Raw genomic sequence first — 16,861 nt, 5'->3', positions numbered from 1 at the left:
TTGTAATGCTGTTAAATGAGTAAAATCACTGAATCCCTCAGATTAAGGTATTATCAATCGCTGGTGGTTGACTGGAAGTCGAAGAAAGTGTTCATCAGAGTCTGTCTTCTACAGATCTCAATAAAAAGGCAACAGTGACACAACACCTTTAAAAGCAGCCACAGCACACAGCACAGCCTCACATCTGCTTACAGCGCTCACAACAAACACCTGGACACAAACTATACATCTGACCTCCTTGAAGATAAAGTGTTTGGTTCATTTCTTCTTATAATACAATGCATTCAGTTAAAAACACTGTTAAATGTCTAAATTTGGTGATGTTTATGTTATGTTGTATTAGATGCTGTTAACTGTAATGCAAGTTTTCTTAGAGCCTTAGATCTCTGTTAGCTAATTTGAGTGATCTACAGCAACAACTATCATAGGACTCTGTGTTCAAGGAGTGTCATAGATCCTTCAGGGTCTGTTTCATCTCCTCTTTATTTTGAACAGGGTCTTTTGGGCAAAAAAATCATGCAAACCCTTTTTTTTTTAGTTTAGCTGCAATAAGAAGCCCATAAAGTGGCTACTTCCCACTGACATGCAAAGAGTTGGTGTGAACTTATCCCCATGACTTCTATTTCTGTTTCTTTCTATTACCCAGTCCTCAAATTTCACCGTAACAGACATATCTTTATCCATCAAGTTTTATCAGTTATCAACCTCAGAATTCAATTTTACAGGCAGGAAAAGTCTCGTCCTGCATGGCCACCGTGCTGTTAGATCCCAGAACAGTAATGTTCAGCTCCCGTTGCCTGTCCAGAGTTTGTTGGTACCACTCCTGCATCGACACAGATTCAAAGGTGGGTATCACTGTCACCTGGGCACACAGAGAAGGAGAAATTCAGATATTAGTGGGTTATTTCATCAGTACAAGCAAGAAACAATTTGTTACTTGTGTATTCTCTGTCTGTGTTGTTGCAGGCAGGCTTTAAACTCACGAGCCTCAAGTTAAGTTAGTATTTCGTTCTTTTTCTTTACCTGCATGATTTCTGGCCAAGATGCCTTGCCCTCAAGCAGAGCATCCAGAGTTTGTCTCATTAGCTTCTCCCGCTCCAGACTATTGCCACTGATGATGTAGCAGGAAGAGCGTATGCACCTGAAGAAGTCCTCAGTGACTGTGGCAGAGGAGGCTCCAGATGGAATATAAGTTAGGTCCACATAAATACTGACTTCACCAGCAGAGGGAGCCTTGGAGCCTAACAGTAGGGACAATAGAAAACCAAAGAATGTGAACATTTCAGTTAGCCTGATCAATAGGGGGATTCTTGTTTTAAATAACATACCAGGAGCTGGTGATGCTTTTGCTGGTGCAGAACGACTGTTGGAGGAAAGTGTTCGAGTTGAGGGGAGATTCACCCTCATGGTTCCACTTTGGCTGCCTGTTTTATTTTTTCCTGAGCCTGATTTTTGGGGAGTATCAATGATCTGGTGGTAAAACAAAAAGTTCAACATATAATTTAAAGAATGAATGAAATGATCTCCATGAAAAGAACAACTTATATTATTGATATTACTGATGTTAACAGATGAGTGATGCAAACTGCTGATTTTTTATTTTTTTTACATTTGTTTTGTCCAGGCATAAAATAATCATTGATTTCTCTAGGGTATTATGTAAAATATGAGCAAAAAGTAGTGCAAAATTCATTAAAAGTATTGTGGAGGATTTTTTAAAAGACCCGCCCTCTCCACTTTAAAAAGATGCAAGTACAAGAGCATGCACAAGCCCATTTCTCCTTATGCTCCTGTTTAAATGTGCTGTTCTCATAGCTCATACAAGCGTACTGTGTGCACATACAGTGAGGACTGTATAGTGGACTTTATAGCAAACTTGGTTTAACTGACTGGACAGATGATCACTGCTTTTTGATCTGTTGGTCATGTAACTCCTCCCCATTTTGTTATCATTTGCCATTGTCGGGTAGCGACAGCAGGCTGCTGTGACAGCAAATCCCATAATGCTTTGCGAAGAGAGCTCTCCGCCCAAAGCATTCTTTTTCTCCAACGGCCCCCGGCCATTTACAAAGAACCAGGGTGACTCACAACAGATATACCCCTGAAAGTGCGCATGCGCAGCCAAAGATAGCTAATGGAGCGAGCATGTAGGACGGCCAGAATGACTGACAATTAGGAGGACCACTTATTTTGATGATCCACCCAGAAATAAAAGATCGTCCTCTATACCTTTAAGTGTAGGAAAAAAAACTATAAATAACATTGAAAATATTTTTGAGATAAACATTTGAAAGGTTTGAGATAAATTTCTACTCAGTCCCTTTACACTCATACCCCTACAATAAAACCAACTGCAACCAGCGGCATTCAGAAGTCAGAAGAAATAAAATTACAAGAATGTTTTCATGTGTGTGAATGTGACACACTCACCCCCTGTAATTTTTTCCCACGGAATGAAGAGGATTTTGCTCTCTTCCCATGAGCTTCAGAGTTAGACTGAGGAACTGGCATTGAGGTGTCGGGAAGAGGAGGCAGGGGTGGACTGTCTCTGAGAGGGGCTGGCAGGGGGTCTGGGGGCAGAGTCTGACTCATGTCGTTGTTACATGGTGAGTTAGAGGGGTCGCTACATGAATCATCAGAATCAGAATCTAAAGCTCCATCTGCTGTGGTGGACGGGCAGTCTTCTGTGCAGACAGGGGCATTTGACTCACTGGGTGACCTGTCCTTTGGGACGTTATTGTTGTTGCCTTGATGATTTGGACCACTCACTTCTTTGGAGGCCTCACTGGTACCCGAGCTTGAGTCAGGGGGTTTGAAATGCTTAAACTCACAAGGAGAAACCAAACAGAGGTCCACGTCGTGAGCGGATGCCTCAAAATGGAGAGTGTTGGGTGCAGTCGGTCTCCCCATCTCTGAACTCTGACCCACAGATCTCGGAGGCTTCTTCGCTGGTAAAGACTTTCCTACACAATACCCTCCATTGGATTGGGAGAGATAAACTCCATCATCCCCTTCTCTATGGCTCCCAATTGTTGGTCCCTGCTCAAAGGACATGGATAATGATTCATCTACTTCTGTGGACTGAGGTGAGCCCACCTCTGCTGGTAAAGAGTGCGTGGTGGTGGTTGTGGTTAAAGAGGGGGATGGATCTGAAGAACCCTCCCTACATGTACCGAAAGAAAGAAAATTAAGATGCTTCTCTTTAGGATTTTCAGCAGTACTTTTGGTCTTGCAAACCTCCTCACTTTTTCCAGAGTATCCATTTGGCTCGCAAGCATCAGCTGAATGGAGAGCCTGAAGCCTGCTGAGTGTGGCCCTGTTGCACCACATGTCGTCCGGGGACAGGCAGTAGGGAGTGTGGCCCGCGCTGTTAGGACGTGAGTCAGGGGAAACTGGTTCTACAGTCTCGTCATCAGGACTGTTGGGGGCTTGGTTTTCTGGAGAGGTGTGAGAGGGAGGAGAGTGTCTCAAAGCCCCATCCAGGAGCGTGTACTCAGTTGGGGTTGTGTCCAGCTGGTCCGTTTGCTCACTCTTGTATGACTTGTTCAAAGGTGATGGAAATCCCACAACTTTTGCAGGTTTACTAGATTTAAACAGCTGTTCTGGACAGTTTTGTAGGAGGTCTCCTTCTGTTTTTTCACTCTTCCCGGGGATAGTTTGCACTAAACTGTCACCAAGCTCTACTTTCACTATTTCCACCCCACCTACTGCTTCCTCAGTTAACCTTCCAGGCTTTACATTGTATTCATCTTCACTAACGCCTCCAAGGATCTTTTCACATTCTAAATCACCATAGGTAAGTGTTTCACTCTCAGCTTTTTCCAGTTCGCTTTCCTTCTGCAGCCTAAGAAAATCAGCTGTCATATCCTCAGGGGTAGACACCTTGGAGTCGTATTGCTTCTCCTTAGCTTCTGTCTCTCTCTTGTTATTCTGTTTGTCTAAACAAAGGGGCTCTGGCTCTGTGATTTTTGACAAAGAACCTCGTTTTTGTTCTGATGAGTTATTTGTATGTCCTTTCTTGTCATCGCTTTCTGATGACTTTTGTGTTTTCTTTTCTCCTGTTTTGTCGTTTCTTGTATCCTTTTTGGGTTTAGCTTTATTGTCCTTCTTGGGTTTCAAGAGGACCCCATCTCTTTTAATCTGCTCAGTCCTTTTAACATTATTCTCCTCTTTATTACCAGCCTTCTCTTCTTTTTTTCCATCCTTTGCTGATCCTTTCTTTAAAGTATTCTTCTCTGAAAGTGAGGGCTTACGTTTTAGACCCACCTCCTTGATTTTAGTTTTATCAGTATCTTTGGTTCCACTTGATGTCTTTACCTTTTCTTTCACTAATACATCCTTTCCCTCCTCTCTAGTATCTCTTTCTTTCCCCCGCTTGGATGCTACATCTTTCCCTAATGTGCGGCCACTGTCCAGGCTCTCCGTTCTTTTAGCTTTCATGTCCTCACCCTGTCTTTCAAGGTCTCCAGTGGTTACTGTTGGCCTCTGAAGAAAGTCCAATCCCTTGAGCTTTTCCAGCCCCTGCAACATTTTAGCTTGTGGAGTTGCGCCAGGGAACAGCACTCTAACCACCTTCTCTTGGGGGCATGCTGGATGCCACACGAGCAGGGCAGAAACAGAAACCTGTGCAGTGAGAGGGAGACTTTGTGACAATGACGAGTCTCCATTGGGCCAGTTTTGCAAGAAGATTTCATACTCCTGGCTGTTCTTGCCAGGGCTGAGGATGTATAAATCCAGCTGTCCCACTCCCATCTTTTGAAACAAGGTGAGTGGCTTTATGGGAGTGCCTTGTGGTCGAAACATTGGTTGTGGCCTGATTTCTAACTTCTTCAAGAGCTCTAAGGTTATAGCTGCCTGCTGTGTGCTCTTCAGTATATTGTCTGTAACTTGAACAAGAAAAAAGATTGATAACTTGTATCACTTTTCTGTCGTTAAAAAAATAATAAAATAGCAAATATAAATACAGTTTTTAAAATTTAAAAAAACTCACGAGAATGTTGTTCTGCCTGCAACTTGTTGGGGGCATTAAAGAAAACCACTCCTAGCTCTGGAGAGATCAGCCTCTTCGACAAGTCATCTGTATAAAGAATGTTATACAGAAATAAGGACATTACAATATAAATTATGCAAGCAGCACATGCAGTAACCGTCATAGTTTACATACAGTTATCATTAACATAGCAGTATATTTATTTTGAACATTTAATGGTGTTTTAAATGTTCATCTTTGGTGAAGTTAGGGTTCATCAATCAACTTGAATGAACTTTAAGAACACTAATAGGGTGGTGAAGTTTTAAGTTATTGCGGGTTTTCTCAGACCTGTATATAAATTCTTAAATAAATTCATACACCCCGTCTATTAATGGATAAGATGTCTGTAAGAGGCCTTGTGCTTTTTTGTTGCCATCAATATGATCCTAGCCGATTCTGGCTGGATGTTGGACCACTGCTCTTTCAAGAAATACAGGAGCAATTAAAAATAGTTAGTTTTTGTGTCACAGATTCCACTTTTAGATTTTTTCAAAAGGTTATCAGGAACATTAAAGTTGGGACCATTCAAGAAGCCCCGAAGACTAAAGAACAGGCTGGACATCAGATTCAAGCAGACAAAGGAAGACAGGATAATCGAGAGGGTGAAGCCAAAGCTGGTGTCGAGGATGTGCACAGGAATACCAGGCCAGAAGATCAGAGGTACGAAGAGGAACCGAAGGAAAATCCAGGATGGTGTCAGGAAGCAGTTCCAGGTTTGATAAACATGCAGAATCAAACAGGAGTTTGAATACAGGTCAGGCAAACAGATCAGAACGGGAGCAGGCAAGCTCAGAGGTCCAGGAGCTAGGCATGTGAATGGGATGAGTAATAAGCCAGTCATCCGCGTCTAGATCATGACAAAAATATCTCAGCTAAAAAGATAACGTCTATGCAGACTTTTTATGTAAAGACCAGCAGTGTTGTGACTCCATTCCAGTTTATTGGTCATGTGAACAACCAGATATTTATGAGTTGAATCATAAGTGAGGCAAAGTGAGTTCCCTGTTCCCCAGTTTCAGTGTTTTAGGTCTGCTCCTGGGATAATACACCTCCTGATTCCTGGTTTTCCCCCAACGATCAGGGGATGGTTCTGGTGGCACCAGTCCACAAAGTCCTTAATCTACTTTCTGCACTCTGAGGCAGTCTCACCTATTAAAAAGGGCCATTTATAGGTAATCAGAGAACTTCTGTAGATGACAGTCTGCAGTAGGGTTTTCAGCCTCTGAGAGTGCTAACCTGCTAAATCTTCAGGATACTTTTAACTTTATCAGAGTTTACCAGCAGTGTCAATGTGCACTCAGAAGCACATTGACACATTGACTCAGTCCCAACGTGAGTCAGTCTTTAGAAAGGAGGGTCTCTAGCACCAAAACCCCTCAGTCGTACCAAGAAATATGGTCAAATACAGTATCAAGACAGATTCAGGCCAGAACATTATTTGATGACAGCCAGTGGCAGTTATACATGAATGAAATCTTGAGTGAGTCCCTCATCCCACCCACCCCAAGCCAAACAGCCCAGTTTGTAAAAATATAATTTTTGGATTATGGGACTGTAACCCCTGTTTAGTACTACCCTAAGCAAATGATCACTAAGAAAGTCCCAACTGAACATTTGCACAGTTTTCTCTGAAGTTAGCTAAGTGAGATTTAAATCTATTTAACTGTTCATCTTGGTAAATATTTTAAAGTGTGTCTTAAGTTTTGAATTAATCACAATACATTCATAGTTTGCTCTCAATTCTTGTTTTTAGAATTAAAAAAGTCTCCTGACTGGCAAAGTGCACTTTTGGCCTGAGAAATGAGAAAGTGTTTTCTTACCTTTGACATCATTGCTTAGCTCCTTCTCAGCCACCTTCCTTTCCAGGAATGAGACGGCACCAGGAAGGTTCTCAGTCCCTATGTGAGTCAACAAAACTGCATCAACTCTGTCCAGGTGCCGTACCAGCTTCCAGAAACAGGCCTGAGAGTCTGAGCCTCCATCTACCAGCACGGTGAACCCATTAACCGCAAAAAAGGCGCAGTCACCACGCCCGGCAGGGAACACATAGCAGCAAGGGCGGGACAGCTTGAGGAAGCCCACTGTGGTGGGAGGTGACAGCAGGTCAAACGGAGAGGTAGGGCAAATGGTCCCAGAGATGAGTGATGTAAAATCCCCCAGAGATGCCATGGCTGCCAGTACCTCAGGGGGGTTGATATGCAGAGTGAAGGGACCCTGCAGGGAAGAGTTTCCTAAGAGGATCTTTCTCCAGTGTCCGATGTTAGGACAACTGAGGGTTAGATTGGTTTTGGTAAGGGAAACACAGCTCCTGTGATCTAGGAACTGAAGACAGAAATTATCTTAAGTGTACATACATCTACTTTTTAATCAAGGCATACAAAATAAAGTACAGTTAAACAATTGAAATGTGATAAATTCTGTGCAGTTTAGACGTTTTTTTTTTTTTCATAATACCAAACATAAAATACTTTTTTTAGAATATGGATAAAAACTCAAGCATCTTGAGCAACTAAAATTCTTAACTTTATAATAAATGCAAAAAGAATGTCCCATTCCCAGAAACAAAGACATAACTTTGCACTCATTTTTTAAGACATCGTGATTTAATTAAGTTGTGCTTTTTAAATGCCGACACTTTAACTCAAATACAGTGACTTATTAAAGATATCATATATATCATATCATATATCATTGTTTTAAACTGAAATTCACTCATATTTCAGAGAGTGATTTAAACAAGGTCCCAAATATTCTTATATTTCCAATTTATTTTTTCTTTAAATTTAAATTCCCATCCACATTTAAAAGCTTATTTCACCGGTTGCTCATTGTTAACAAACACAAAGTTACTTAAGTGATGTAACGGATTAACATTTACAGAAGCATTCCAAAAAAGTAAAAAAAAACAATCCACTGGACTTTTTTTTTCCAAGTTTGAAGACTTTTAAAGAAGCATTTAGCAAAAAAAGCAAAGGGATTATTGTGTCGTACCTGCTCTGTTATTATTTGTCTCAGATGGTCAGGAGAAAACTGCCCTCTGTGAAAGAGCAGCTCTCCACTTTCCTCCTGGCTAAGGCCAGCCAAAATCAGCAGCTTATGAGCAGAATCCCTGGACAGCAGGGAGAAAACCTGATGGGGCAACAGAGGAGGAAAAATCCGATTAGGTCAAAAATCAGAAATTTTGAACAAGAAGTGATTAAAAAAAAACTTCTTTTACATGCTAAGGGTGCATGTTACAAATACAGATGATACTTATTCAGCAGAAATAAATCCTTGTAAGCTAATGTTGATAATTATTTGGATTTTTAAACAAAGGCTGGTAATAGTGGACAAAGGAATGCTCTCAATTCACTAATTACATGAAACTATGGTAATAAAAAACTGATATTCCTTAAAAGAATCATATCTGTATGAAATTATCCACAGTTGTGCAGAGTTAGACACATTTTTCGTATCCCTCATAAAAACCCTTGTGATAAACTCATCTTTTATTGCTTCTTATTTATATTTAATGACTTTGTGTTTCCTTGGGGTATAATAACGATCTGGCATGATTTTATATTCAGCTACAGACAGCTAGACTTGATGTGACTCATATTACTGGTACGCCATATTGTTACTCCCTAGTTAGACCGGTCAGCTAAAGCATCAAACAAGGATTATCTACTTTTCAGGGGGGCTTAAGACTTTTAAAATAAAGATAAAGTCATCACTTTGGCACAAACCTGCTTTTTTATAGCATGAATTTAGATTACTTTAGATTACTGTCATTTAAGGTAAAAAAAAAAAAAAAATGTATAAATCATGCAATAAAACATACATGTATCATTCAAATCCATCACAACCAAATTAATGTTTTAATGGAGCATAATAATTCTGTACCTATATATCATGAATATTACACCCATACACAGACACATACTATCTGATGATGTGTCAAATCTGCAAGATTGATGATGTACATGTAATAAACATGTATTGATTGCATTGTAATGGCAAATACATTACATTACAACAATTGTTATGGCAAGACTCTGTGAAAATGGGGATTGCCAAGATGGCGGCAGGTGATTTCAGTTTTTTTGTCTATCGGCAATCCAGTGAATAAAAAGAGATCAGTGGAATTGAGCAGCATGGTAATAGGGAGAAAAGTCTGCAAAGATCACTGTTGAAAACAATTTTCAAAATGTTAAGTCCTAAAAACCTCTAGATACCATTACATTATACCTCTTCACCAGCGGTAGCTTGACAGTGAAGAATGCAGGAAAAGACCTTTCCAGTTCATCAAAACTCTACTTGGACTTCAACTAGAACCTTACGCTTTGATTAGGTCAGAGAAGAGCTTTTCTTTAACAAACATTGCAGGTTGGTTTGGTGTGAAACCAAACCAACCTGCATTTTTTTTTTACATTGGCCCCTTGATTTTACGTTATTACATCATGTTCTACTCACCCATATGAGTTTTGTGTCATTTGGAGCTGTTCTGAAGATATTTGGTTAGGTTATATCCAACTAACCTCTTGCTATGGGGAAATGACTTGAAGGCACAAACTAAACTGTTCATAATGTATTATTTATGGTACACCAGCATTCATAACATGTAAGCGAATCACTGTCCCCCAGACATCCACGTTTATATTTTTTATATTTATATCTTTTAAAAACAAAGCGGCGTGAGTATGTCGTCATCCGAGAACCGGAGTGGAGTTGTAACAGGAAGCCCGGGCCACAGCCAGCTACGCTCTACCCCTTCTATTCATTCGACTAGCTAATCTGAATCGTTCAATTCCATTTCCAGAGCGAGATCATCTGTGGTAGTAGCACTAGACATCTTCCAGGCATGTGAGTAAAACTAGCAGCAGTTCAGCGGACAGGATGAATGAATGGATGACGTGGATGCGGATGTCCTGGTTGTCTTTGTGTTACCCTACGATTGACTGGCGACCTGTCCAGGGTGGACCCTTCCTTTCGCTCAATGACAGCTCAAGATAGGCACAAAACCTCGTGACAGAAAATTAATTGATGGATGGATAAAGGGCACCTCAATCCAAGAAACAATCCATTTAATTTTGGTGATGATCTGGAACTTAATTTGGATCCAGGATTTTTTTTAGTATTAACTAAAGGTGGAACTGACAATATGTCAGCTATTATGTTAGCTATTTTGTGGAGGTCTGCACACTTCTAGTGCTCTTCTAGTTTACAATGTGAGTCAGAGAAACAAACAAATCCCATTATAATTCAAGGCATCAAACAAATAGCATCCTAGTGTAAACTGTCTATGTGGACAGCGCCCCTTTTGGGCTGATTATGTGGATCATATTTTTTTAGTAAATAAGAGGTATGTCATCAGAATGGAAATACAATCAGTGATGCTTCATAATGTACGATCAGCGAGACCAAAAACTTTGATTCTTTCAAGATTTTTTTTTGTACAATTATGTAAGCATCATGTATTACAAGAGTCCAGTTTGACTCTCTATCCTCTTAGTCCCAAATAAACCGAAGGGTGGCAAAAAAAAAAAAAAAAAAAAACAATAGAGGCTTTTCATATACTGTCCAAATAATACCAGCTATCATCCTCAGGATAGCACATTAGGATGAGCTAATGTAGCTTATATTTGTAGTATTACAAATATCCATTTACTCCGGACTCCTTCTTACTATTAATCTCAGCCAAAGTAACACTATTGAGGAGGAATTATTGTCCTGCTCCAGTAAGACTTTTGAATAGCTATCAAAAGAAGAGATAAATAATCTCAAACTGCTTTACAATGAATCCCAAGCTTTAATATTAACATCATATTCAAAAAGAAAAAAATATTTTTTACCTCAGAATAAGCCAGTTCCTGAGAAGGACTGATCAGCACCTGCGTGTCCAACACTTTGGTACAGTGGCGAAGACACTTCTGCCCTGATGAGGCAGAAATATTAGACGCAGGTAGCGATGGACCAAGAGGAAAAAAAAGGATAGAAGAAAGCAGAAACACAACAGTCAGAGTGTTTGGGAAATACTTAAGAAGATCAAAAGGGAGAGGAGTCTGAAAATAACAAGAGGAAGGGAACCAGAACAGCTGAGTCAGATGGCTGTCAGAGGATGATCTTCCAGTTTTACTCTATCTACAGTGGAAATTCAGTATAAAGGGAACTGGCTCAGGCTCTAAAGTCACAGAATTGGACATGATAATATGGCTTTAAGGAACACATGTTAAGCACTATTTTATTCTTGTGATATGATGCTTTATGATGTTGTCAGAATGGCTTAAGATCCTTGAGTCATTAATATTTGTCTTTTTAGAAGCCAGATTTCTTATAGAACTTTTTAAATTCTTCATAACTGGCTGTTTTTCTCTTTTGTGTTTAAAAAGCTTTAATCGTTCTCAGGCCAGAGGATTTATGGTTCATTTTAATGCCAAATCACTGTTTTTAGGCTTGTGCTGCTAAATAGGGGGATACACAAGTTTTGCATTCAGAAGTAGACAACTATCCTAACAACTATCTTTTTTTTTTTTTTTTTCAAAAGAAAAATCCTTTTGACACGTAAGTCAGAAATTTGCTCTTAAAATTCAGAAGTAAATGATCTACATGTGGATTATCCAGTTTTGGGGTTTCTATTGGACCTGCTTCTCTTCAACTGCAGTTAATAGCTGTTCTGTTTTAATATAATATGTCCATTTTGCTCAGATTCTTCTCAAACCACACTATTGACCATGTAGAAACACAAACAAGCTTTTTGGAAGTTACACTGCTGGCAAAAAAAATATTATAATCTCTGCCATATTAGGCACTTTTTAATAAAATGTAATGTACAAAGAGAAAACCTTGTGTTCCAGAAAAGTATCTTATGCCTCGTTGTTGTTTTCCATGGCTCTGGCTCATCTCTGTGGTGCAAACAAAGCTAATTTCCACTACCTTTTCAGCTGCAAGATTCAGCTACATAATCACAGTGAACACTTGAGAGCCTTATTGATCCTCTTATCTAACTTTTGGCAAGAAAGCCAATGAATGCATTTCCAACAAAGCAACCGTTGCACTTTCCATTTGCTCCATTTGAATGAAGATGGGTCCAACTCAGAGAAACAAGCATATACTCGTGACTTTTTCCACCCTAAATTTTAATCAGTTTCTTTAACTTCGTCTTTAAATAGTTGTGCGTGATAAAATACTGTAAAACAGACACAGAGTTCACATACCTTGCATCAGGTCCTTATTGTTTTCTTCACTAAGGTTACACCCATGCCTAACAATCAGCAAACTGCTTCTCACTTTCCTTCCTTCCTTCCTTCCTTCCTTCCTTCCTTCCTTCCTTCCTTCCTTCCTTCCTTCCTTCCTTCCTTCCTTCCTTCCTTCCTTCCTTCCTTCCTTCCTTCCTTCCTTCCTTCCTTCCTTCCTTCCTGAGTGACCCCACAGCAGCTGTGCTGGTGCCTGACCAACACTTTGAGTGCATTTGTAAACCTGGCGTGAACGGGCTCTTCGGTCTCCAAAGAAAAGCTCCTTACCTGCACCTTTAAAAGATGCCGTGTGATGGGAGAGGAATTCCTGTAGAAACAGATTCAGGTTGCAGGATTTTAAGTCCACGTCCCATGACCGTATACCTGAGGGCATAAAAGATAAATTACCTGTCTCAGCTGGTACCCCAACGATAATTTTTTTTTAATTATTTAATCTGTCCAGTATTTTTTCGATTAATCAATTAATTATTGGATCGCAAAAGGTTCAATATAGAATAATTTTGACAAAATTAAACCAGGTGAAACTAAAACGATTCCACTTGAGGAACTCTGGATAGAACATATTGACAGATGTGTTTTTATCTTAAATGCAAAATTTTATATATATATATATATTTTATTTTTTATTTTTTTTATTTTATTTTTTTTTTCACAATTTTTGTATAATTGCTCCTCAAGGGTTAGTTGATTTGTCACTTAAAGGCATATTTTACAATCTCAAAACTCCAATGAATCAATTACATGATTAGCTGACGATTATTTCAATAATCAATTAATCAAAATTGATCCGATTAATTGTTTCAGCCCTACTCACAATCACAATTTTGGACTAAAATGTTCACAAGATAAACTTGTGTATATTGTGACTATTATTGTGGCCGTTTTCCAGAAAGTCTAATTCTATAAAATAGGAAAAAAAACAGTCTTTTAACATTGATTTCACTAAAACTAAAAAAAAAACACCTTATTAGAAAGTCTTGTTTTTATACTTCATCTGATAGGAGTACCATTTAAGAGCCTTCGTACCAGAGTATTCATATTTCTTATCCCACAACATTTCTTTATTTGTAGCAATAGGTTAACATAAAGTAACACAAAGTAACTCTACATGATTGGCACATGTACAGAATTTGAACCACTGAATATTGAATTTGTTCCTCTTCAGTATATAGGGAAAAAAAATCATAATTTGGTTTAACTGTATACTTTGACTGGGTAATCCTTGCACAGTCAAGAACATGCCTTTGTGAATGGGATGGCTGTCCCATTTAATGGTGAACCTACATCCAAGTTCTAGTCTTCTGCTACTTTCATTCATTTTTCACCACCATTTGAACAAGTTAAACATTGCTCTGATCCTATCAGACCATCTTTCAGATGTCAGAGCTTTTGCCTCAATAGCTGGTGAAATAATACAGACTTTCTTATGGTTTTCCTTCAACTATAGCATTTATTCAAATCTCATAAGGTAAAAAATATTGCATCTCCAGAGTGTTTGCTTCAGTTTAGGTGGACAGTCATGTTTCTGTGTACTTGCATCTATGACAGTTTTAATAAGTTAATCTGTCTATGTTGTATTGTGCTCATATTTATTCAATATATTGTGAAAGCTGTTGCATAACAATCAATCAAAATATTATAAAGCTTGTTGCTTTAGCATGGCAAAATGTGGAAAGGTCCTTGAATCTTAACAATAATTCCAAAGCTCTCTGTATGTAAGATTTGCATAGATTTCATAACGTAATTTCAAAGTATTTAAACTAGACCAGCAAGTTTATTTTCAGTTTTGACACATGATTTTACCAGGATGGCATTTAAAGAAGAAGGTGGATGAGGTGGGGCATATGAAACTCAAAAGCAGAAGTGGACAAATAAGAAGTTTCCTGCCCTAAACCCAGAAAAACAGTGCAATAATTACTTCATCATGTCTCTAACTACGTTGCTTGCTGTTTTGTATCTTAGGGTTAGGTGTAGGGTCAGGGTTAGAGTTAATGCGCATGCGCAAGGATATCTTGTCTCTAGGCAAGACGTAAAAATACGCCGAAATACCACGAAAAAAACGTCTAAAACGTACGAAATTACGGTGCACAACTTTTCGTACGATTTCATACGAACTGATAATGAGAATATGTTGATAAAGGTGAAATAAAAATACTGCGATTTCTCTGATGGAGGTGGGTGTTTTTAAAGAAATTAAGAATAGAAATATCATGCCTATCAAGCATTTATGTCACTAACTTAACCTGAAACGTGTTAATGAGAAAAATGTATTAACACATGTATGCTCTTATGCATTTATAGTGCAACAGTGAGTGAAACTGATCCTCAATCACAGCCGATTAAGGAAGACTTTGCCTACTCTAAACTCAGGATGATTTGTCAGTTTCTTAAAAATAGCTCCGTAAATAAAACTATTTTCTGAAAACTTACTGTGAAAGTATCAGGCAAGTAAGAAAATCAACAGACTCTTGTTCTTTTTAACATAATCTTCATCTGAAGCCTGGAAATTTTAAGAAGCTGCAAGGCTTTTTTTTTTTTTTCTGAGGAAAATTTAACAGCATTTTGGAGAAAGTGGTTTTCATCAGGCATTGATTAAATGTTAATTGGCCCAGTTAAGGACCAAAGTGGTTCTCGGTGTTCAATTATTTCCAGCTTTAATGTTTTATTAATACACCTTTTAAACAGACAGAGCATACATGTGGTTGCGGAGGATAGTGATGCACTAACATCTGCTGTAATCAGATCTTGGCTGATCATCTCAGGTGATGCTATGCATAAATATGCAAGCTTGGACATCGATTGCATGAGGCTGGAGATCCCCACTTCATTTCATCTAAAGCTTCTCCTAACATTTTATATATATATATATATATATATATATATATATATATATATATATATATATATATATATATATATATATATATATATATATATATATATATATATATATATATATATATATATATATATATATAAAACAAACAAACAAACAAAAAAACCCTAGCTTGTGACTGCTTTTAATTAAAATACAGCCGGAGGGATGAGGAGGAGATGCTGATGTTGGCGCAGAGCCAGATGACGCATCCTCAGTCCTTAAGGTGGACAAAATGATTAAAACCCTTTAAACCGCTCCCTCTTTCATTCATTATACAGATTCAGCGGACTGTGAGGACCTGGAAGGGGTGTGAAATCACATTAAAACGCAGAAGAAATTGGATTATATAAAAAAAAAAAAAAAATCCCGCAATGAGCTTCGTTGGTGTAAATATCTGCACCCACCTCTTTCGATCTCCGCCCGGATGTTCTCAGTCTGTCTGTGGCGAGCCGTCCGTCCGATTATAATCAGCAGAGAGTATTTGTGGGGACAAAAGTCCTGTGTTGCGCTCTTCTGCTCCTCCTGGACCTCCCTCTCCAGCACCCGGCTGCACGCCATGTTGGGTGTGATGTCATTGGGAGAAAATTAGAGCGCACAAGCGCCTGTGCGCCAGCGGAGGGCCGCTGTGATGGAATGCCTTTGTGAATGCTTAAGCGACGTAAATATGGAATGTAGAGTAGATATCAGCCTTCACTATTCTGCTGAAAAGGATTAGACAAGTCTAACAGTGAAATTATGGATGGATGGATGGATGGATGGATGGATACTAAATTGTCATATCACTTCCTCCTAAACAGAGAATTTGTTAACAGCAAAGACATAATTTGCAGTTCACTTACTGGAGATAAAACCATTGGTGGCAGGGTTGTAGTCAAGAACACACTAACCAAGACCTAAGAGTACTGAGACAGAGACATGGCCAATACCTTTGGAGAACAAGACCAACCAAAGCTCTAAGCAAGGGCGCCACTGCCACCCTGGGCTATGCATAGAATCAAGAAGGGCTAGGGCCATAAACCTTGATGACTTTGTGGAAGGGTTTGCCAAAAAGCATAGTAACAGGCGAATAAAGCTGTTCTGAAGCCTGATAATCAGAGTTGTTGACTGTGGATCTTTGCTGGAAAGTATTATTTTTGTTTCACATTAAGGTTAGATTTAAATGTTTCTTACAAATTCAGTGTAGCTGTGTAATCAGAACAAGACTATTGATCCCTGTTGGGATATTCCTGTTACATATGCAAAGATATCATTTCTGTTCTTGCTTTTATTTTTATCTGCCAGTATCTGTTTTTCCCCAGTAATTTTTTGTTTTCAAAAAATGAATAAATGTACAACTTATTTCAAATATAAATAAAACACAACTATTGTTCAACTCAAAATGTGTGGTCTATGTCTGTGCACATTAGATCAGTAGTAACATTAATAATCACACAATAAGCCAAAAGATATGAGTAGGTGTTTACTTAGATCTTTATAATAGTTTTCCACAAGCAGTTTTACCGTAGCAGTAGAATAAAACCCTGAAATTATGTTTCCGTGTGCCACCCCAAGAATTTAACAGGCCCCATCTGGCCTACCCTATGAAACATTTCTAGAGGCGCCCCTGGCTCTAAGGCGGAGGTCTTCAACAGGTACTGCATGAGCGTCGCGAAAAATATTTTTTTTCTTTATATTCCCCCCTTCAATATTTTCCACTATTTGAAGTCATCAATGCACATA

General features: G+C 38.8%; 1 protein-coding gene across 1 annotated transcript; it reads right to left on the bottom strand.

Annotated features, from left to right (window-relative positions):
* Positions 1–507: 507 nt before the first annotated feature.
* Positions 508–15,839, bottom strand: LOC119775801 (microtubule-associated protein 1S-like). Its single transcript, XM_038273887.1, has 10 exons — positions 15,547–15,839; positions 12,532–12,627; positions 10,864–10,946; positions 8,024–8,161; positions 6,853–7,354; positions 4,991–5,077; positions 2,431–4,886; positions 1,329–1,470; positions 1,024–1,241; positions 508–862 (listed from the first exon to the last, which is right to left on the bottom strand). Exons 1-10 carry the CDS (start codon positions 15,698–15,700, stop codon positions 707–709), a joined length of 4,032 nt encoding a protein of 1,343 aa, XP_038129815.1. The 5' UTR covers positions 15,701–15,839; the 3' UTR covers positions 508–706.
* Between the last annotated feature and the right edge of the window lie 1,022 nt (positions 15,840–16,861).

The sequence above is a fragment of the Cyprinodon tularosa genome, unplaced genomic scaffold (genome assembly GCF_016077235.1).
Source record: "Cyprinodon tularosa strain WSP-4 unplaced genomic scaffold, ASM1607723v1 ctg120, whole genome shotgun sequence".
Lineage (NCBI taxonomy): Eukaryota > Metazoa > Chordata > Actinopteri > Cyprinodontiformes > Cyprinodontidae > Cyprinodon > Cyprinodon tularosa.
This window is presented reverse-complemented; position numbering and strand designations above follow the sequence as displayed.

What these genes read in the sequence shown, in the direction of transcription:
- LOC119775801 (XM_038273887.1), bottom strand. Translation starts at nt 15,700, where the DNA reads ATGGCGTGCAGCCGGGTGCTGGAGAGGGAGGTCCAGGAGGAGCAGAAG. An exon ending in GGCATCTTTTAAAGGTGCAG is followed by an intron (nt 10,947 to 12,531) that starts GTAAGGAGCTTT and finishes CTGCCTCATCAG; the next exon opens with GGCAGAAGTGTCTTCGCCAC. An exon ending in GTGGGAAAAAATTACAGGGG is followed by an intron (nt 1,471 to 2,430) that starts GTGAGTGTGTCA and finishes TTTTACCACCAG; the next exon opens with ATCATTGATACTCCCCAAAA.